Consider the following 22,151-nt stretch of genomic DNA (forward strand, 5'->3'; position numbering starts at 1 on the left):
GGTTGCCTACCCCTGGTCTAGTCTTACCTTTAAACTCTATTTCTTTATAATTTGGCAATGTATAGACTTATATTTTATAATGGTTTTGCTATTATATCAGAAGGTACACTCTTCTTAGTGTGGGTTAATCTATTAGAAACAATTTGTATGATGATGAATTCAGATGAAATTGGTGCAGTTCTCTATAACTTATTAAGTGTCCCACAGATCTATAATTGTGACTGACTGTTCTTTCAGACTGAATGTTCTGTTTTCCTTCATAGAACAGAAGCCCACAACCTCCAGGTGTCCCTTGGAGAACAGAATCTCAATAGGAAAGAAGCTCATGAACAGAAGTTTGATGTAGACAAGGTCATTAAACATGGACACTATACAGAGCAAGATGGCATCCCATACAATGATATTGGCAAGTTCCTATTTTGTGTCATGGATAAATTCCAATCATTATCACTAGGAACCAAAGAAGGAAACGTGGGCTGAACTGTAAGAACACTGATGCAGGTTAAATATTGACAAAAAAACACTAAATTATAATGCAATTAAGTTACAATTAAGACAGCTAGCAAATTCATCTTCAGAAGTTTAGAAAATAGTATGTGATGTTTATTAAGTATCATCATCATCATCATCATCATCATCATCATCATCATCATTTTAGCCATTTTCTGTCCACTGCAGTTTGAAGGCCTCTTCCAACCAATATGGTCCTGAGCTTTCTTTTGCCAACTGGGCCAGCAATACTTGTCGATGTCGTCGATCCATCTTGTTTTAGGTCTCTTTCATGGATATTTTTTATCAAGTGGGATCCATTCTATGACTGCCTTGGTCTACCTGCCATCAGTTTTTCTTGCTATGTAACCAGCCCATTTCCATTGCAATTATTTTATTCTCTTTTATTTTCTTTACTTGTTTACTTTTGTTTGTTCTCTGATCCATGTGCAGGTTTTTCTATCTTGTCTTGTAATGCCGAGCATGTATTTTTCCATGGCACCACTTGAAAATTGTGCTTGACTTGCCGAATGCCTGCCAACCACATTTAACATGCTGTTCACTTTCTTTTATTATATCACCTACCATTAGATTCATCGGCCAAGGTGATCTATTAGGTCTAGTTCTTCTACAGATATGATTTTTTTTCTTTCTTTGGTGAATTTATTAAACATAACCTGGCTCTTTTTCAGGTTTATGTTTAAGCCAAATGGTTCTCCTGCTTTGTGCAGCTCTTGTATGTGTCTTTGTAGCTCTTCTGGGTCATGTGAGAAGAGAAAAACATCATCTGCAAATCTTAAGTGAATTATATAAGTGTCATTGATTTTTATTCCATATTTTGCCCAGTCTAGTTTTTGAAATACTTCTTTAAGGCAGGCTGAGAAAAAGGTAGGTGATATTGTATCATCTTATTGGATACCTCGTTCTATGTTGATTTCCACTTTAAGATCATCAAGGCAAATTGTCACCATTGTTTTTTCATATATTGATTGTAGTGTTGTTGTTGTTGTTGTTGTTAGTTGCGAAGTCGTGTCCGACCCATCACGACCCTATGGACAAAGTTCCTCCAGGCCTTCCTGTCCTCTACCATCTTCTGGAGTCCATCTAAGCTCACGCCTACTGCTTCAATGACTCCATCCAGCCACCTCATTCTCTGTCGTCCCATGCTTCTATTGCCCTCAATCTTTCCCAGCATTAGGCTCTTCTCCAGTGAGTCCTTCCTTCTCATTAGGTGGCCAAAGTATTTGAGTTTTAGCTTCAGGATCTGGCCTTCTAAAGAGCAGTCAGGGTTGATCTCCTCTAGGACTGACCGGTTTGATCGCCTTGCAGTCCAAGGAACTCGCAGGAGTCTTCTCCAGCACCATAGTTCAAAGGCTTCAATTCTTTGGCGCTCAGCCTTTCTTATGGTCCAGCTTTCACTGCCATACATTGCAACTGGGAAGACCATAGCCTTGACTATACGCACTTTTGTTGACAGGGTGATGTCTCTGCTTTTTAGTGTGCTGTCTAGATTTGCCATGGCTTTCCTCCCAAGGAGCAAGCGTCTTTTAATTTCTTGGCTACAGTCCCCATCTGCAGTGATCTTGGAGCCCAGGAAAATAAAATCTGTCACTACCTCCATTTCTTCCCCATCTATTTGCCAGGAATTGAGAGGGGCGGATGCCATGATCTTGGTTTTCTTAATGTTTAGTTTCAACCCAAGTTTTGCACTCTCCTTCTTCACCCGCAACAAGAGGCTCTTTAGTTCCTCTTCACTTTCTGCCATTAGAGTGGTATCATCTGCATATTTTAGGTTGTTGAAGTTTCTTCCGGCAATCTTAATTCCAACTTTTGATTCATCTAGCCCTGCCTTTCTCATGATGTGCTCTGCATATAAGTTAAATAGGGAAGGCGACAGTATACAGCCTTGCCGGACTCCTTTCCCAATTTTGAACCAACCAGTGGTTCCGTGTCCAGTTCTCACTGTTGCTTCTTGGCCCGCATATAGATTTCTCAAGAGACAAATAAGATGGTCTGGTATGCCCATCTCTTTAAGGACTTGCCAGAGTTTGTTATGATCCACACAATCAAAGGCTTTAACATAGTCAATGAAGCAGAAGTAGATGTTTTTCTGGAACTCTCTAGCTTTCTCCATGATCCAGCGTATGTTAGCAATTTGATCTCTAGTTCCTCTGCCTCTTCGAAATCCTGCCTGTACTTCTGGTAGTTCTCGATCCACATACTGCTGGAGTCTAGCTTGTAGAATTTTAAGCATAACTTTACTAGCATGAGAAATGAGTGCAATGGTCCGATAGTTTGAACATTCTTTGGCACTGCCTTTCTTTGGAATTGCAATGTAAACTGATCTTTTCCAATCCTGTGGCCACTGTTGAGTTTTCCAAATTTGCTGGCAAATTGAGTGTAGCACTTTTACTGCATCGTCTTTTAAGATTTTGAATAGCTCAGCTGGAATATTGTCACCTCCACTAGCTTTATTGTTGCTCAGCTTTTCTAAGGCCCACTTCACTTCACATTCTAGGATGTCTGGCTCGAGGTCAGTGACCACCTCATTGTGATTATCAGGGACGTTAAGCTCATTCTTGTATAGTTCTTCTGTGTAATTTTGCCACCTCTTCTTAATCTCTTCTGCCTCTGTTAGGTCCCTGCCATTTTGGTCCTTTATCATGCCCATTTTTGCATTAAACGTTCCTTTCATCTCTCCAATTTTCTTGAAAAGATCTCTGGTCCCCCCTATTCTATTGTTTTCTTCTATTTCTTTGCATTGTTCATTTAAGAAGGCATTCTTATCTCTTCTAGCTATTCTTTGGAATTCTGCATTTAATTGGGCATATCTTTCTTTTTCTCCCTTGCCTTTCGCTTCCCTCCTTTCCTCAGCTATTTGCAAAGCTTCCTCAGACAGCCATTTTGCTTTCTTGCATTTCTTTTTCTTTGACTGTAGTAGGTTTATGTAAGCAGTCTACGCCTTGGTTGAACAATGCCTCAGTTATTGCTTGCTGTAATACTAAGTCAAACACCTTATCATAATCAATGAAAGCCATGCACAGAGGCATTGTGTACTCATTGTGCCTTTCAATGACTTGCTGAACAATCTGGATATGAACAATTGTTCTTCTGAAGACAGCCTGCATTTTTCCATGCATCTGGTATTTTTTCTTCTCTGAGGTATCTTAAATATAGTTTGCGAATATCTTGCATAAACTGTAACCACCAGCTTTCAGCATTTCAACCTTAACACAGTTATATCCTAAAGCTTTGTCATTTTTCATTTATTTTATGGCAATTAATACGTTATCCATTAAGATATCTGGCATTTCTTCTTTTGTGGGTGTGATTACGTTTGAGTGATCTTGATCTTTATATACCTCTGAGTAGAATTTTACAATTATTTCTAACATTTCCTGTCTTCTTCTACACACAGAGCCATTTTCACGGTTTAATGCAAAAACCTTCTTTCTTGTATTTATAAACTTGCATTTTGCTCTATTAGTCCCTTTGTGTACTTCTACTGTCTTTTTCACAGGCTTCACACTAAACTGACTCGTTTCTTCTTGGATATGTTTCTTATGGTCTTGCAAAATTCAATGTACTCCAATTTATTAGTGAAAATTCTGATATTGTTTATTGTCCATCTTTTCTTCATTAAATCAATAGTTTCATAAAAAGATTTTTGACTTTATAAAGTGTTTTTATGGCAGTGCTATAGATGTAGCATATTCAAGGATGTTTTTGACTATTTGTTCATTTTGGTCCATAATGTTCATCTCTTCCAAATCTTGCAATAGAGCAAAGTGATTTGATAGATTAATCTCAAAATCATTGTTCTCCTCTAACAGCTTATCACTTTTCATCATGTCTTTATCTTTTTCATACACTCTTTTCGACAGTCTGTCTTCACTTTAGCTTGTTCGATTCTATGTCACTTCCAATGTTAGAACGATTGATGATAGTACAATTGAAAAATATGGTTTTATCACTTGACATGATGTAGTCAATTTCTCTTGTGTACCCAGATGGACTCTTCTATGTCCATTTTCTGCTAGACTTTTTCTTGGAAAAGTTTGTGTCCTTCAGCAAAATCTACTAGACTGTTCGCTCTATTATCTCATTCACCACCTACATACAGAAGATTAGTATAAATATATTTATTGCTTTTACTGTTTTATTTTTAAACCAAAGTTAGAAGTTAAGTCTAGAGATGACTTTGTTAATTCAAGCATATAAAAAACACTTTAATGAAATAGATTGGAAAGATCTAGAAAAAATTAACAAATGCCCAGCTCTGACCTAGTGAAATTAGAAGAAATCTCATCGGCAAATTTAAGGCTATAGTACAGTTCACTGGCCATATAAGTAACTGTGCCTTAAAATACTATGTTTTGTTCTCTTTTTACAGCTTTGCTGAAATTAAAGCCAATTGATGGGCACTGTGCTGTGGAAACAAGTTACGTTAAATCAGTGTGCTTGCCTGTTTTTACGTTCCCTGATAACACAGAATGTTACATATCAGGCTGGGGGGAAACAGAAACAGGTAAGCCATGGCAATCAGAGCCATTGAGTCTAACATATGGACAGGATTTGAACTGAGGTTTGTTAGCTCTGCACAAATTACTCCACAATGATATTCTCTATGAACAAAGGCTGCCTCTGCAGTTTCACCTATAAGCTCCAACAGGGCTCTTTTTCTCATAGAACGCTCAGAACGGCATTCTGGCACCTTTTTTTGCAAAAAAAAAAAACAGCTCCCTTATTGGCTTTCCTAAGCCTATTGCAGGGCTAGCAATCTTGGCCCTTTTTTATGACTCATGGACTTCAACTCCCAGAAATCCTGAGCCAGCCATGCTGGCTCAGGAATTCTGGGAGTTGAAGTCCTTGAGTCATAAAAGAGCCTGCACTAGAGGAGGACATTAAAATTATTTACAGGGTTACTTCTTTAGGAACTAAACTTTGAGATTCTAAAACAGCTAGTTCAAAAAAGCCAACAGGAAAGAGCCTCACATTTTTCATCTGCTTCTGTCTTTTGGAAGGTAAAATTAGATAACAAAATAATCTATTTCTTATGTTAACATCTCTGCAATGAAATCAAAGGTAACAGGAAAGAAATGAGAAACTTTTTTCTCAATGTAATATGTCTAATTTAGCTGATTCTAGAAAAAAATAGTATCTTTTGTACACTCTTGAAAACTATTTTGAATCTAAACAATTCTTAAGAATGAAATATTTTTAATTTGGACTTTACTTTTACTGTTTGGACTGTTGTGTGTTTTGAAAAATAGATTATTTAGAATCTAGTTATGTTGCACTTCAGTCTTTAAATAATTAACCTAGCATATACATAACAATATATGATGTTTTCCTTGGTGAGCTTAACATCAATAACAACATTTATTAAAAAGGCTAAAATAATTTCTGGTGATATTATCTGTATATTAAAATTTTGGACAAGCAGTGATCATGTATCCTAGCAAAAGATGTTACATATATGCATAAGCGTAGTCAGTAGCATATGCCTTTTTAAAAATATCAAACGTGCAAAGAAACAAAAATAAGTCCAAAATATCTGTATTACATCCAGAGATGCCAACTTTGCAACCAATATTTCTCATCCATAACTATGGCACCCTAAGGATACCTGCAAACATGCAAATGCTTCTCTGGGATCAGTAACACAGCAGGGATTGCTTTTTCCTTCCAGTAACATATACCTAAAACCAGTTTATTGCATTCGGCAATTGTACTAAAAAAAATCATTGTCAATCAATATAATTCATTAAATTAAAAAATTTAAATTATTTTATTAAAACAAATTAATTGCAATTCTTTTATAAGAAGTTGCCTCAAACAAAATGAGTTTGACATGCCTGCTCTAGATAGTTGAATGCTCCAAAATAAATTCTAGACCAGGCCTGTACATGCAGCCTACCAAGCACCCTTGGACAGAGCACAGACTTAAAAAAAAAGTAATAAAATCACCACCACTACCCTGAAAGTCATGTTGCCTAGTGCCTCCATGGCTTACCATGACCACGAGCTCCAACACTGTAGATGCTCCTCTAGTCACCAAACCATTGATTAGCCCACCAGCATTCCTTTGCAGACCACAAAGATTTTTAATTTATCAGTGTGGGCCTTTCCCTTCTACAAGTTGCACAGACCTCTTCTAGATTTTCCTCTTGCCTTTCCGACTTAACTCCTTGGTCTGTCATTGAGCAAGAATTGACTTTGTAGGGAAGCATATTATCATTAGATGTATATTTAACATATGTTCTACCTTTATTTACCAATTATATAATATTTGTATGCAATCCACATGGCGAGGTTTGGGGCAATTTACAATAGAAAAAAATATATTTTTAAAATCATAAGATTAAAACATAAAAGCAGGGCTTTTTTTCTCATAGAACAATCAGAATGGCGTTCCGGCACCCTTTTTTGCACAAAAAAAAGCTTTTGCACAAGCTATGCTACTCCCTCTATTGGCTTTCAAAAGCCTATTGGCTTTTGAAAGCCAATAGTAATTGCTGCTGAGCGTGCCAAAAGACCTGGCTGGCAAATGTTGCACCGGCTAGTTGTCTGCAGCGAAAGCAAGTAGGCAGGAACTTTGCATCCCTCCCTGCTGCCCAACTACACCATCTCAACTAGGTAAGTGAGGACAAGGAGTGGGAGGTGGGTTCTGCGGAGTCCATGTGCACTTTTTCCTTCTGGAGCAGGCTGGTCAGCCAGGCTGGTGGCTTAACTGGTGCTGGACCTGCGTCACTGTTGCCTCGCCCTGCGTGCCTAAGTGGCCACCCTGCGCTGCCTGGCCTGCACTGCCTCTGCTACCTGCCCCGCACAGCCCTGCCATATAGAGCGGGCCCTGCTGCTCCCACAGCATCAGCCGTGCCGGCTCTGGGCTCAGGGAGGGAGCCCACCACCAACACCCATTGCACCCGTGACTGCAGCAGCGCTGCCCCACCCCACCCACCCCCACCTCCTGCGCCCACCAAGATGAGAGTTCTGGCACCTTTTTTTTTTTACAAAAAAAACCACTGAGCTCCAAAACAACTGCAGTCACCTGAAGTTCCAGAAAGCTGCTTCGATGTTGTCCAATAGCCATCTGGTGCGCTGCAATCTGGTGTTTTCCATCTTCTCCCAACTTTTTTTCCTGCCTTCTCCCACTGCTGCCCAGAGTTCACTGGACCCATCAGGTTTTGCTGAGATGCTGCCACTTGTGTGATGACAATTGTGCTATACCTGCCTGCAGCTCCAGCCTAGGGGGTCCTAGGGTTTAGGAAAGGATAGAAGAGGGTTTCCAGTTCATCACATATGTATGCAGTATAATGGAACCTGGCTCTTTCCTGTCTTCTCTTGACTTCTGGATGTGGTCAGATTTATTAGTATCAGCAAAAGTTCACAAAACAAAGTTCAGTACTAGACTGATGTCTATTTTGAGTCCTTGATGGACTGTCTTGTATAGAACTGAATATGGGTTACAGATGTAACATATAATCCTAGCACAAGGACATTATTAGTGCCCAAACAAAAGCATAATTCAGTAACCCAGTTCTTAAGTGAATCTGGCTTCCCATTGACTTTGCTTGTCTGAAGGTTACAAAAGGTGATCACATGACCTTGGGACACTTTAATGGTCATAAACATGAACCGGCTGCCAAGCATCTGAATTTTGGTCACATGATCATGGGGATGCTGCAAAGTTGTAACTGGGGAAAACAGGCCTAAGTCACATTTTTCAGTGCTGTTGTAACTTTGAACAGTCACTAAACAAAATGAATATACAGGACTATTGTATATGCATCTTTCTCTTTCTTTCTTTCTTTCTTTCTTTCTTTCTTTCTTTCTTTCTTTCTTTCTTTCTTTCTTTCTTTCTTTCTTTCTTTCTTTCTTTCTTTCTTTCTTTCTTTCTTTCTTTCTTTCTTTCTTTCTTTCTTCTGTAGCATTAGTTAAATTCAGTATTTTTACCAGTTGTTTTTTGGGCCCAGCCACAAATCTGAAGATGGGAAATAGAATATTTTTGTGTTTCTGGTCTTCATTCTATAGGTGAATCATCTCATCAACTATTAGATGCCAAAGTAAAACTGATTTCCCAAAGGCATTGTAATGCACCAAATGCGCATAATAGCAGAGTGGAAGAAAGCATGTTTTGTGCTGGAAGTCTTCAGAGAACAAGAGCAGATACTTGTCAGGTTTGTTGCTTTTTGCTATTTGAACACTAATTCCTCTTCAGACAAAATGTATATAGCCTATACAAGGCAATGACTGGCAAGGTGCTGGACATGTATCTACTCCTTATATCAGATAACATTCCCCAACATTCGTCCTTAATTCAAAGGTATATAAAGGTAAGTCCTCAAATTACAAAAGTTCATTTAGTGACCTTTCAAAGTTTTTTACATTTACGACCATTGCAAGAAAGGTAGTACAATGGGGCAAAACTTACTTAAATGTCTCTCTTAGCAACAGAAATTTTGGGCTCAATTGTGGTGGTAAGTGGAGCACTACCTGTACTTGACTGCTTGTTATTTTATAGTTGATGGCTGATTCTAAAAGGCTAACTCTTTCATATTTTCTTTGTCATTTCTGAGGCCAGTTGTCAAATATTTGGTCTTCTTTATATTTAATCTTAGTCCCAGATAACCTTCTAAATCTAAATGGATACTTTGCTTTTAAAACCATCACTTTTTAACCTAGGAATTTACACTTCATAAAAAAATCATAAACTTATTTAATCCAAGAATCTGTTTTCTCAACCCTGTCATTAATATATTGAAAAAATGTAATTCTTCAGGATTAAGTATAAAATGTTAATGTTATTTTTTTTTGTTATTGTCAATGTTAATTGCCTTTTTAAATCTTTTCATTAGGGCGATTCAGGAGGTCCTTTAACATGTGTTACCAATGGAACTTACTATATTTATGGAATTGTGAGCTGGGGAGATCAGTGTGGATTAAAAAATAAACCAGGAGTTTATACACGGGTGACAAGATTTCTCAACTGGATTAGAACAAAAATTAAACACGAGTCTAATTTTCACAACTAAGAATGGTAGTCATGAAGGTGGGAATAGTATTTTGGCTAGAATTCACTTGCTTATATAATGGCCAAGTAACTGTGCAATCCTTTGCTTAAAATAATGTACAAAATTTATTTTATTTTTTTTATTATATTTTTAATCATTTGAGATATTAAAACTATAAAACACGATCATAACCTTCATAATTAAAACTAGTTGCATTGAAAATTGTTTGCCCAGAAGACCTCAGTCTGTTTAATGGGGAAGTTCAAATTTATATTCAGAAACCAGGAGGTATGCTGTCTATTTGGATAGCATATTTCCTGGTTTCTGAATGTAAATTCTAAGTTCCCCATTAAACAGACTGAGGTCTTCTGGGCAAACAATTCTCAATGTTATATGAATTTATGCATCATTTGATTCAGAAGAACCTATGTATATTTGCTTGCAATTCCCCAGAATTTCCTTTTCATTCATTTCTACAAACATTGATTGGATGACAATAAACCTTCAATATCTTCAGGCCAGCTGAAGATCAAGTGATAAGTTATGCTTTTATGTAGTGAACATCTTACAGTAAAGGAAGATATGGAATCTTGTTTTAAACAGACTTCTGCACAGATGGGAGATTAAACTTTTTCCTCTAGCCACTGCATTTCTAATCTTTTCTATCCTTTACTCAGGATTTTTTTTTTAAAAAAAGGAGGCAAAAGTGCCCACTGGCATGAATTAATTTAGCCACATAGGAATTCAAAAAATGAACATCATTAACAAATCAACAAAATAACTCTAGACTTTTTGGAAAGTGATCCCACTAATTTATTTTCAGTACAAATATATATATTTTTTTCCTTTTCAGCAAATCACGATTCATATATTTTAGTACAAAGCTGAGCCTGCCAGTCATCTAGTACTAATCTAATTTGCTGTCATAAATACTATATTATATAATACAATACATAGCTTAAAAAATCAGGTGCAGTTTTTCATGCAAAATATAAAGTTTAATATTAAACCACTCCTCTAGGGTTACAAAGGTCTTTTTTTTGTAATAACTATTTCTGAACGGTGCATTACTCTCTTTCTCGAGAGATTAGAATAGCTAGATGATTTGGAGACCAAGCTGAAAAATATATGCATTTTAATTAGACAGATGTCAGTGTTTCTGCTCATTTCTTAATTAGTTTCATTTTTCTTCTCTTCATTTGCAGAACCTCTGCTGCATCAGGATTCAACTGGACTTGTTGGGCTCCTTCTGTTATTTTCTCCTGAAATCACAATAGATTCAGAATGTTATCTCCTCACAAAAACTATTGTGTCATTCCATTTTTAACAATTATGCCAAACAATATATCATGATATTCTAAGTAACAGAAATAATATCCCAAAGCTGCCTTTCTAGGTTGGGTACTTAGGCTGTATAAAACTGATTACAATAGATTTTTAGCTTGGTTATTTCAAATTTCTTCCAATTATAACCCACAGATCTTTATGACTGCAATAAAGATTTTCAAGTAGTGGTTTAGATCGAAACCAGCTGAAATGCTGAGATGTTCACAGACCTATGGTATACGTTCAGCTGTCTTTTTTTCCAATTATCCAGATGCGTATTGGGATAAGACTTGGTCCCAACAGATCCAAGGCATCTGTGCTACCCAAATATGATTACCTGGATCAGAATACTTCACCATAACTCTACCTAAAGCTCATGCAACTAATTTCCCTTTTGCTGGAATAAAAGGAACTGCATTCCATGGCCATTCATCTTCCTATTGTGGCTCTGTAGTTAGTACAGGCTGGACTATCCAATACAATATTTATTGTGCCTGATTTCTATAATTTATAACAAATTTTCAGCTGAAAAATTAACATGGTAAAAGCTAGCAAATTAGTGTTTTTGCCTTCACTCATGCTTAGGCTACCCATTCATTCACTTACATAATCTGGATCATACTGATCCTGAGTTTCTTGCGTTTCTGTTCCCTTGACATATGCCAGCTCTGCAGCCCTTCTGGCCATTTCCACTCTGTAAGAACCTGGAGGAGTCCAGCCAATACCCCTGATCCAATTCAAATCAGATTTGTATTTGACCTAGAAAACAAAATACAGTACTAACTGCATGTATCTTCCATGACTACAATACTTAGATCAAATGAAGTGAAACACACACACACACACACACACACAGAGAGAGAGAGAGAGAGAGAGAGAGAGAGAGAGAGAGAGAGAGAGAGAGAGAGAGACTAAAGGTCTAGAAAAAAATATGGCGACCCAAGGAAGCAGTAGCTGATAGGCAAGGACAGATGAAGGAGTAACACAAGCTATTATGTGCCACCTTTGTTGTTCTCCTAAATCAGGTGCTATGGAGTCCTCCCATCTTAGAATTTTAAGATAAAATTGGTCTTATATACAGAAAAGGAAGACAGATCTTTTCTTTGCTTCAGCCACTGAAAACACTTGAGTTTCTTCTCATACCAAACATGATTTGTTTATTAACAAAAGACCATACACACACATTATATAATACAAGAAAATAGTTGCCAAGCCATAAGAAATTGACAGAACATTGGCAAGACTCAAAATGTTAACATTTATTACAGTCTTTTCTTTTTCCTCCCTTTTCCAGACAGAAAAGGGTTATTGTTGAAAATAAATATTGGAAATGTGAAGCAGTGACTAGATCTATCAGAAATCCAAGTAACAGTGGAATATCTTTACATATTTTTTGTAGCTCTTCACTCACAACAACAGCAACTTACAGATGCATGCAGGAATTGGATTTATTTGGAGAAGCTTTCTCTCCTTTCCTCATGGACTGGTGAAAATAATTTCTTGATTTTAGTAGTACTATTTTTCCCCCTAACATGCATTAGTATTTTTCTGTCTCTCTTTCTCTTTCTCTCTCTCTCCTCTTTCAACAGTCAGCTATTCCCACAATCTTCTTTCCTCTAAACTGTCCACATGAGCACGACATCACATCACTGTGGAAAACTCTCCCAGTGGCTGCACCTTTTAATGCATTTCCTATGAAAGCCTTCCTAAACCTGGTGCATTGGGCATTATAATGGCACAATATTATGGAAAAGACCTATTGACTTTTAAAGTCTAATCTGCTTCCTTCATATGTACATTAAGTTTGGATCTGAAAATGAGTACGTTGAGTAGACATATCCTTGCCTAGAATGGGCTCTTAGCCATAGATCCTAACATACTTACATCACTTTGGAGTTTGTAGGCTTCTTTGGCATGCCTGAGATTCAGCTGCTCTGGGTCACAAGTATATTGATGCAGGCGCTGCCTGTAGTTGACATCACTTATTAATTGCTGACTTTTCTTTGCATGGATAAATCCTGGCTGATCAGTTTGACTTCTGAATTGCGCTCTGTTTATAAAAGAATCCCTTTTATATTGGTTGTCACTCTGGAGGTGGCCCATCTTCAGGAAATGTCTCATTTTAGGATCATCGCATGCATTGCAAAATCCAATCCGTTGACCTCTATCCCTTAGGAAAGCTTCTTTGTATCTGAACTAGAGAATATTGAGACAGAGGAATCTTTAGTTCATTACACAATCATATGGAAGCATACTCACATAATTTCATATTATGCCATTTTACATGTACGTCTGTAGCCTATAAGTACATAAATGCTAAAATCCTGGTATGGCATACTAATTATTTTTAGATTGAGAACATTTCATTATAGTTGAAGAATATATGTAGAAAACATACAGTATATTCAAAGCAACAATTACACATATAGGACAATTTCAAATAAAATTCTAGGGTGAGCTCTTCATCAGAACATCCAGAGTGCTGGCAGCACATACTGTATAGGCACAGCAAGAATAAGCAAACGTTTTCAGCAAGGAACCATTCTCTGACTTTGTACCCTAAACAAGTTATACAGCTAATTATGTTACAGTACCATGCAAATACCACCCAAATTTTAGGAACAGTTAAAGGAGAAAAGGAAATCAAGGTTTCCATGGATATATTTTAAGTCTGTGAAGCCTTAAAAGCATCAGTTTTGATTTTTAAAACTCTTCACAAATTGATTAAATAGAACAAAATGTGCCAAAATTATTGCCCTTGCCTTTGACAAGAAGAGCACATGTACCCTAATGTCATATCTCTGGACAACAGCAAGAAGAGTCAATTTCTCCTGAATTTCCTCAGTTTTCTCAGTGTTTTTCAGTTGATTCATTAAGTGAATGACTGATGATAGACTGAATAAATGCATTTATAAATAAATAAATTTAAACTAATGTGAAATAAAACAAGGGCCCAACTGATATACATGAAGTATGATTGAGATAGCTACTCTCTGGGCCAGATGCAAACTTGTATTTTTCTCCATTGCACTTTTGTTCTCTGGCAGTGTCAAGTCTGACAGAGTTGGAATAATAGTATTTGGTCAATTACTATAATAGTATTTGGTCAAATATTATACTCCATGGAATAAAAAGATGCTAATTATTTCCACAGCATATTGATCACAGTTTTTTTCATATGCAGTTCAATAGGAATATTGGTGAATTCTAATATACGGGACTGTTCCTATTGTGGGATTCTTATGGCATTGAAAACAGGTTCTTTCCTTGAAACTGCATGGAAAAAAATCATGGAAGAGATGTTAGGTCATAAACGCCTTTAAATGCCACAAAAGTACAGCTTGGAATGTTTCATACATCACTGGCAATTTCTCTAGATGCTTTAGCTGTCTGGAAAGGGATGGCATCCAATCTGAAATCATACCCAGCTGCCCGTGTTTTCTCCCAAGATGTTTTATATAGTTTCTGCATTGAAAAATGGAAAAGCAAAGGGAATAAATAAATTAATCTTATTTACATATCTGCTGTGGCTTTATTAATTAAAATTTGATTCTATTACAATTATTTATTTATGACTCAAAAGTTAGCATGCATCCCTTCAGTTTTTTACATACAAAATACAATGTCCTATTTGGAAAGAGTTACAAACGTCATAATTAAAGTTTGCTTTGATGCATTAGACACATCAATATTGCATTGACATTGCCCCTATTCTGTCTTTTGAAACATTTAGCAGTAGCATTTGGGTTTTACAGCAGAGACATTTCAGTACCGTATTTCCACTATGTATAACTTCAAACATTTTTAATACCTTCTGTGCTGTATCCAAATCCTGCTGGTTCCATCAAACTATCTAAAGTAGTGAGATGTTTTTATAAGGTAGCAGATATGATTAAGGCATTAGTTAGATCCAAATTATGAAGAGAACACAGCTGTACACAGGAATGCAGCTGAACACATGGACAGTTTCACAGCTCATAGAACAACTCTTCATGTGTTCAGCATTGCCACATAACTCAGAGATCACGACTCAAATTTATTTATTTATTTATTTATTTATTTATTTATTTATTTATTTATTTATTTATTTATTTATTAATAGGACTTATATCCCACCCTATCTCCCGAAGGACTCAGGGCGGCTAACAACAATAATATACAATAAATACAGAAATTAAGATAAAATTAAAATTAAAGGCCTCTGTGCAATAAATTAAAATTAAAAATTAAAAATAAATTAAAAATTAAAAATAAATTAAAAATTGTAAACATAATTAAAATCCCTGTCAGTCCAGGTCAGCCAGGTGAAAAAAGGAGTGTTTTGAGGCCGCGGCGAAAGAAGGACCATGTAATGTGAAGTTCTTTATCCTGAAATCTTCTAACCAAGTATTATAGCTAACCTATTCAGTTCTCTCTGTTGGACTCAGGCCCAACCCTGAGTTGGTGCCCAGGGTGCCAAGATTTAGAGAGTGCCAATACGGTTTTCCTTCTGAATCCTTATAAAATGCAAATCCTTGTTAAAACGTTTTTAAAAAATTGAGACCTCAGTGCCCTTTAAAAACCTATATGCTGGAGTTGCAAGCAAAATGGCTGATCCCATATTCTCAAACCTTTGGGAAATCATTGTCCTGCAGTCTCCTCAAAAGGAGCAGTTCTCTGGAGCACATGTGGGGGATCTCCCATCCTCTCCTTATTCATAGAATTTTCAGTGAATCAGTCTACTCATCAGTTCCTTGGTCTTTACCGCAGTCATTGGCTCTGATTTCACAAAACCAATTCACCATACCTCAGAAGTCCATTTTATTATCCACACTTTCAAGTGCTTAACTCAGATTAAGAAAAGATGGTGGGGATAACCTTAAATTTCCAGAAAGCTAGTATTCACAGAAAATAGGCTACGGATTATCATGTTTCTCAAGCCATAAAATGGAGAAGCTGCTGCACCAGCGCATGGCAAAACAAGGCCTAAATTTGGCTCAAACTCTGGTGATCTTGCTTTCTTGCTCTCCTACATTGTATTAGTTGAAAGGAAGCCCCTCACAGGGTGATGCCACAGTCTGCCGTGATAGAGTGTATATGCCCAGTACAAGGTGATGACTCAGGAGTATCTCTGGTATAAGCATTGAGGGAAGGTTCTTTAAGTGCCCTCTAGTTGCTCTGTGTGAAAGAGCCACTTACACATTCAGCTTCAATAACTCCTAGATATTATTGCACAGCTATGATTGCACCTTGATGGAAAACTAGGCATGTACCCTCACCACCACCCATATGTAAAGCCACACTTTCTTCTTATGTAAGGGAAGAGCCTTGGTGCCTGGTCAAGATTAGCAAACTGCTGTCTTACTTCCAGTGATAGTTCTGCTGTGTTGTGAATGTGACACTTTCTATTGCTTTCCTAAACATTCATAGAGATAATGCCAAATAAACTAGAAGGCTTTCAGGCTCTGAGTTGGAGACCCATGAAACAGGTAGAGATTAGGGCCAACATTGTGGCTCTATCATATTTCCACCTCAAGGTTTATATTATGGCACTTCTGATTAGGGTTCACTTCATCAATATCCTACCAAAGAGGAAATTCACAGGTTTGAAACTTCCATCCCAAATATAACATTGAACAGATTAATTGTAGTATCTTAAGCACTGTTACAAGGATAGACTCTTCTATTACAACTAGACAACAGCACACTAGATTTAGAGACACTAGGACATAGACGGTAATGGTGCACAGCTCTCTTATATCACACTTTGTTAATACCTTTCCACATCTGTTTCCTCAGGTAACCATTTACTTTGTTCTGAATTTGTCCTGCACCCACCTCGGATTACTTAGATTCCTGAATAATGTTTTTCTACTCTGTAGTAAATTAATGCCACCTCCATGTTTTTGAATGGGCCTGAAATTTTAACAAATTTTGCTCCTATAGTCTGGTCAATAGTATGCTCATTTAATATAAGATGATATGGAACACAAGCAAGAATGCATCCAAAAATTATAAAAGATAGCCTCTTTAAAGAGCAGTTTTAGGCAAATCTTTAGAATTGTTTGCAGAATTTATATTAGAGGAATTTGGCATTCCCTCTCCCAGTATGGATGAGATCCAAATCTAGACCCTTTTCTCAAGTTCTAGTCATGTCTCATTTCCCTCCGCCTTTTCTCTCTCCTTTTCATTCCTTTAAATCTGCAAATCTTTGGTCTTGCTGTTGCAGTTCATTCTTAACACAGATCCTTTGATTTGAAACCCCATGCATCATTTTACTTTATCACAGTTTGCACAGTTTTTGCACTCATCCTCGCACATTACATTCATTTGATTTATGGCTATCTTTGCAGCTTTACAAATACCAACATGGCTTTTTTCCTCCTTCTTCTCTGTGCTCTGGGGTCAGTTCTCCCTCAACAGCTTTTTGTGTGTGGCATCTGATCCAATTGTGTATCTACCAAAAGCAGTTTCATTTTTAATGAGATGCCCCCAACTCCTCCACCTCCTCATGCACTCACTGGCTGTTTCAGTTCAGATACATGCTGATCCATTTGAATGGTCTGAGAAGAAACAGAACGCACCAGACATACAACTGTGCCATTCATCTGTGCATGGCAATGCCGCTCTAACTGCATGAGCAATATAGCTCTCTTATTCTTTTCTTCTGACATGAGAGGGAAAGGTTTGCCAGTGTACAATGCACAATGTGCTACCTGCTTCTACTTCTTTGTGTGTTGGAGAAGCCTTTCCAGCATTGTTCTCTGCTATTTTTATATTCCGGGAATTGATTAAACGGGTCACTTTGTGGAATTATTTGTGTATCAGTTTTTCACATGACTATGCATATAGTTTAATTGTCCACAATGGTCTATTCATTGTTACAGAATGTTTTAATCTGTGAAATTAGTCTATGGCATTTAACGGCAGGCAGTAATCTTTTACACAAATGAAGGCAAATGTACGTGCCCCAAGATAATGCTGCAGGATCCAATCTGTGTACTTTCTGGAGAGAGAAAATTTCCCTGCGGATGGGCTCCAGCAAGACCTCAAAAACTTGGAAGAATGAAACTTTGGTCCCGTTGACCAACGCAAGATTGGATCCTGCAGTGGAGTTTCAAACTTATATTACTCCAAATAGTTTGAACAACATCTATAAGAAAGAAGTAATCTTGATTATGAGATTAACTTCCAAATGAAAAAGAACAATTACTTACATCACTGATCTGGAGGGCATTGAGACGTGCCCTTATGAGGTCAGGGCGGTCAAGGGGCAGGGTGTATCTGTGCATGTTATCCAAATAACCAGCTCGATATAGCCGCTGTTAGGACAAACAACATTTAGTGTAGTTCCACAATATCTAAAATGCTACTTTCCCCAAAAAGGGCAATACAGAATGCACATAGCACTAACCTATGCCTATGCTTACACTTACTTTAGGCAAAGCTTTATTTCCACTAAGAAAAAAAACCAAAATGCTATCTCTATTTGTCAAGCAAAACTCTATAGGCAAAATCAGAAGTTGCTCTTTGTAAAATTGTTGCCACTGCACAAACCTTATAGAACTGTTGTGTATTTCACCTGATAATCAATCCCTATGAGATAGTTCAATGCCTCTATCTCTTTAGTACTCCGATTATCCAACAATACAATTGCCAAAATGCAGATCTATGATGACCAGTAGATTTTTGAAAAATCCATGATAATTTGAGATCTGCTTACTTCCAAATGTTAATAGAGTAAGTAAGCCATATACCTGCCCTAAATAACTTGGAAATTTAGAATCAGCAGAATTGATCACCTCTCTACCATCTGTCTGTCTGTAACTGTGGTGGAAAGATTATACGTTTCATTTACTTCTGTTGTTCAGAACAAATTCATGGGCTGAGAAGTAATGAATTATAAATATGTATCTTCTGCAGTAGACCCTGGTTCATAGATTTCAATGCTGCAGTAAAAAAAACCTAAAGTCTAATATATAAATTAGGGATAAATTGATACCTTGAAAATTCACAACATATTTTGCCACTGTTATTTTATGCAATTTACTATATGTGTGACAGCCAGCAAAAATCAGTTTATTTGTAGCAATAACATTTCTTCTAATACCATGGTTCCAAGCAGTATTCTATAAGGTTGAGGGCAATTATTTATGACCTACAATATCATAGATACCTAACCTACCTCATTGCATTGAATGTAACTATTCTTTGCATGGAGAAGGTCCAGAGAGTCTGTAACTGTCGTGAACTTGAGATTGTTTGGTTTCTGACGATATTTTGTCTGAAAAAAGAACAAAGGGCAATACTGACAAAGTATAATAAAGAAGATTCCATACAAATGATGTCATTTGTAACATAACATTTTCATTATAGGTTCAATGTAACCTAATAGATTTTTGTGTATAATATAGCTATTAGTCCCACTAGATAAACCAGACCAGGATATCAGTATCACAGGAAAGTAAAGCTACTTTATTGAGATTAGCTAAAATAACAGAAACTTTCAGATCTGATTGTACTGTACCTTCTCTCTTTCTTATACAAATGTGAATGAGGGTGGAGGTGTCTCTCTGAGTCATTTCCATATACTTTCTCATTGTTTTGGATTTAAGCTACCTATTTTTCTCCTCATTTTTTGGTAATCAATCTGACCTATTGCTGTCAATATAATTTTCCTTATTATCCTCAATAGCGTTTCTTTTTTTTAAAAAAATACACAATTTAAAAATATTGAAATAAGCTTTGTTTTCTATTATTTATCTAGGCTGGAAGAATGGTTTGTCTAACAGAAATATGATGTTATTGGATCTGGAAACTACCACTTTTTAAAACTATTATTATTATGTAATGCAATAAATAAACAGGGAAAATATTTTTAGTGTTCACTTTTACTGAGCTAACTGGCATTACTAAATATATTAAATAAATATATTTATAGATACATATATTTACATAAATTAAATGCATAAATTTATTTAATTTACCGTATATACTTGAGTATAAGCCGACTCGAGTATAAGCCGAGACCCCTAATTTTACCCCCCAAAACTGGAAAAAGTTCTTGACTCAAGTATAAGCCGAGGCTGGGATCCGCCGAGTGGCTTTCAGCACTGGAGAAAATGCAAAATCGCTCGAGACCAAACTCGAAGGAATCAGCTGCCGGTGGGAGCGAGGCGATCTGTGCGGTCCCGTGACAGCCAGTCGGGCAAGCAACGCAAAGAGCGGCAGGGCTTTATTTTTGCACCGTGGAGCTCCCCCTCCCCCTCCTCCCAAACTCCCCCTCTCTCCCCCTTCCCCCCACTTCCCAGAGCTGAATACAGGGTATTAACCGGCGGCGGAGGCTTGCAGAACGGCGGATCGAGCCTCTGTCGCCGGCGGCTGGATCCGCGCTCCGCAAGCCTCTGCCGCCGGCGGAGGCTGGATCCGCGCTCCACAAGCCTCTGCCGCCGGCTGGATCCGCGCCCCGCAAGCCTCTGCCGCCGGCGGAGGCTGGATCCGCGCTCCGCAAGCCTCTGCCGCCGGCGGAGGCTGGATCCGTGCTCCACAAGCCTCTGCCGCCGGCTGGATCCGCGCCCCGCAAGCCTCTGCCGCCGGCAGAGGCTTGCGGAGCGCGGATCCAGCCTCCGCCGGCGGCAGAGGCTTGCGGAGCGCGGATCCAGCCTCCGCCGGCGGCAGAGGCTTGCGGAGCGCGGATCCAGTGGGGGGGGGAAAAGCCCTTTAGCAGGATTTGCCTGCATGCCGGCGGAGGCTGGATCCGCGCTCCGCAAGCCTCTGCCGCCGGCGGAGGCTGGATCCGTGCTCCACAAGCCTCTGCCGCCGGCTGGATCCACGCCCTGCTGCCGGCAGAGGCTTGCAGAGCGCGGATCCAGCCTCCGCCGGCATGCAGGCAAATCCTGCTAAAGGGCTTTTCCCCCCCCCACTGGATCCGCGCTCCGCAAGCCTCTGCCGGCGGCAGGGCGTGGATCCAGCCGGCGGCAGAGGCTTGTGGAGCACGGATCCAGCCTCCGCCGGCATGCAGGCAAATCCTGCTAAAGGGCTTTTCCCCCCCACTGGATCCGCGCTCCGCAAGACTCTGCCGCCGGCGGAGGCTGGATCCGCGCTCCGCAAGCCTCTGCCGGCGGCAGGGCGCGGATCCAGCCGGCGGCAGAGTCTTGCGGAGCGCGGATCCAGTGGGGGGGAAAAGCCCTTTAGCAGGATTTGCCTGCATGCCGGCGGAGGGTGGATCCGCGCTCCGCAAGCCTCTGCTGCCGGCTGGATCCGCGCCCTGCCGCCGGCAGAGGCTTGCGGAGCGCGGATCCAGCCTCCGCCGGCGGCAGAGTCTTGCGGAGCGCGGATCCAGTGGGGGGGAAAAGCCCTTTAGCAGGATTTGCCTGCATGTCTCAAGTGCTACCTAATGTGCTTTCAGCCTCAGTCGGCCACTCCACATTGTAATCACGAAGGTAGCTCTCTAACGGAAAGGGAAGGGAAGGGAAGGGAAGGGAAGGGAAGAAAAGGAAAGGAAAGGAAAGGAAAGGAAAGGAAAGGAAAGGCCACCATCTCTCCTCTGCCGCTCGCTCTCGCCGCTCCAGCCCTGGCGAGCCAAAGAGACGAAAGGCCCCGAGCGATAGGAAGGGGATCTCTGCCCTAGAGCGGGAGGGGGGAGGGAAAGGGGGGGGAGGAAAGGCCCGATCGCTTTGTGTTGAGCTGGTTCAGCTCAGCCGGACTAGGCGGGGCTGCGGCTCCCAGCTGATGCCGCTGCCGCCATCCAAGTCCGGCCGGCAAGAACTTTTTTTCTCCCCGCCCCGCAGTGACGAGTAAAGCGCGACTTACTTCCTCCTCCATGCCCACGTCGCCTTCTCGCCCAACAATCCCAAGTAAGGGGCGGCCTCAGAAAGGGGCTCTAACTTTCCCCTACCGCTCGAACTTATCTTGGAGAGGAAGGCAAAATCGGGAGAGGGAAGAAGAGCGAGGACTGGAGCAGCGCTTGCCCGACTTCTCTCCCCTGCAGGGAGTGGCGGGGTCGGTTCCGCCTCCACCATGTTCTCTCTCGAGAGCCTTGTCCCACCCGCAAAACGCCAGCGCCGCCGCTGCCGCCCCCTTCCTAGCCAGCCCTCAGCCGCTTCACAAGCACCCGTTGCCGGCCCAGTTCTATCAGACCCGCGCGGCGCCGCACGTACTCCGTTTACACGGCCCCCGTACTTCCCCCACACGTCCCTTCTCCCGCCTCCTTCCCATAACGGCCTCTACCTACCGGACGGCGCCTCAGCTCCCCGTGTCCGCCGCCGCCGCCACCCTGACCAAACCCTCTCTGCCTGCGCGCGCCCTCCCTCCCTCCCTCCTTCCTCTCTGTCTCTAGCTGGG

General features: G+C 39.7%; 1 protein-coding gene across 2 annotated transcripts in view; it reads right to left on the reverse strand.

Annotated features, from left to right (window-relative positions):
• Positions 1–9,854: 9,854 nt before the first annotated feature.
• Positions 9,855–22,151, reverse strand: part of NRAP (nebulin related anchoring protein) — a 73,125-nt gene continuing 60,828 nt past the window's right edge. For both annotated transcript variants that reach the window (XM_081329235.1, XM_081329234.1), the window contains 6 exons: positions 18,994–19,092; positions 18,026–18,130; positions 14,187–14,294; positions 12,714–13,025; positions 11,436–11,588; positions 9,855–10,765 (listed from right to left, as the gene is read on the reverse strand). In XM_081329235.1, coding sequence (XP_081185361.1) covers positions 10,667–10,765; positions 11,436–11,588; positions 12,714–13,025; positions 14,187–14,294; positions 18,026–18,130; positions 18,994–19,092 — 876 coding nt within the window. In that variant the 3' untranslated portion in view covers positions 9,855–10,666. The remainder of the gene's footprint in view (positions 10,766–11,435; positions 11,589–12,713; positions 13,026–14,186; positions 14,295–18,025; positions 18,131–18,993; positions 19,093–22,151) is intronic.

Source organism: Vipera berus (assembly GCF_964194415.1).
Source record: "Vipera berus genome assembly, chromosome: 5".
NCBI lineage: Eukaryota > Metazoa > Chordata > Lepidosauria > Squamata > Viperidae > Vipera > Vipera berus.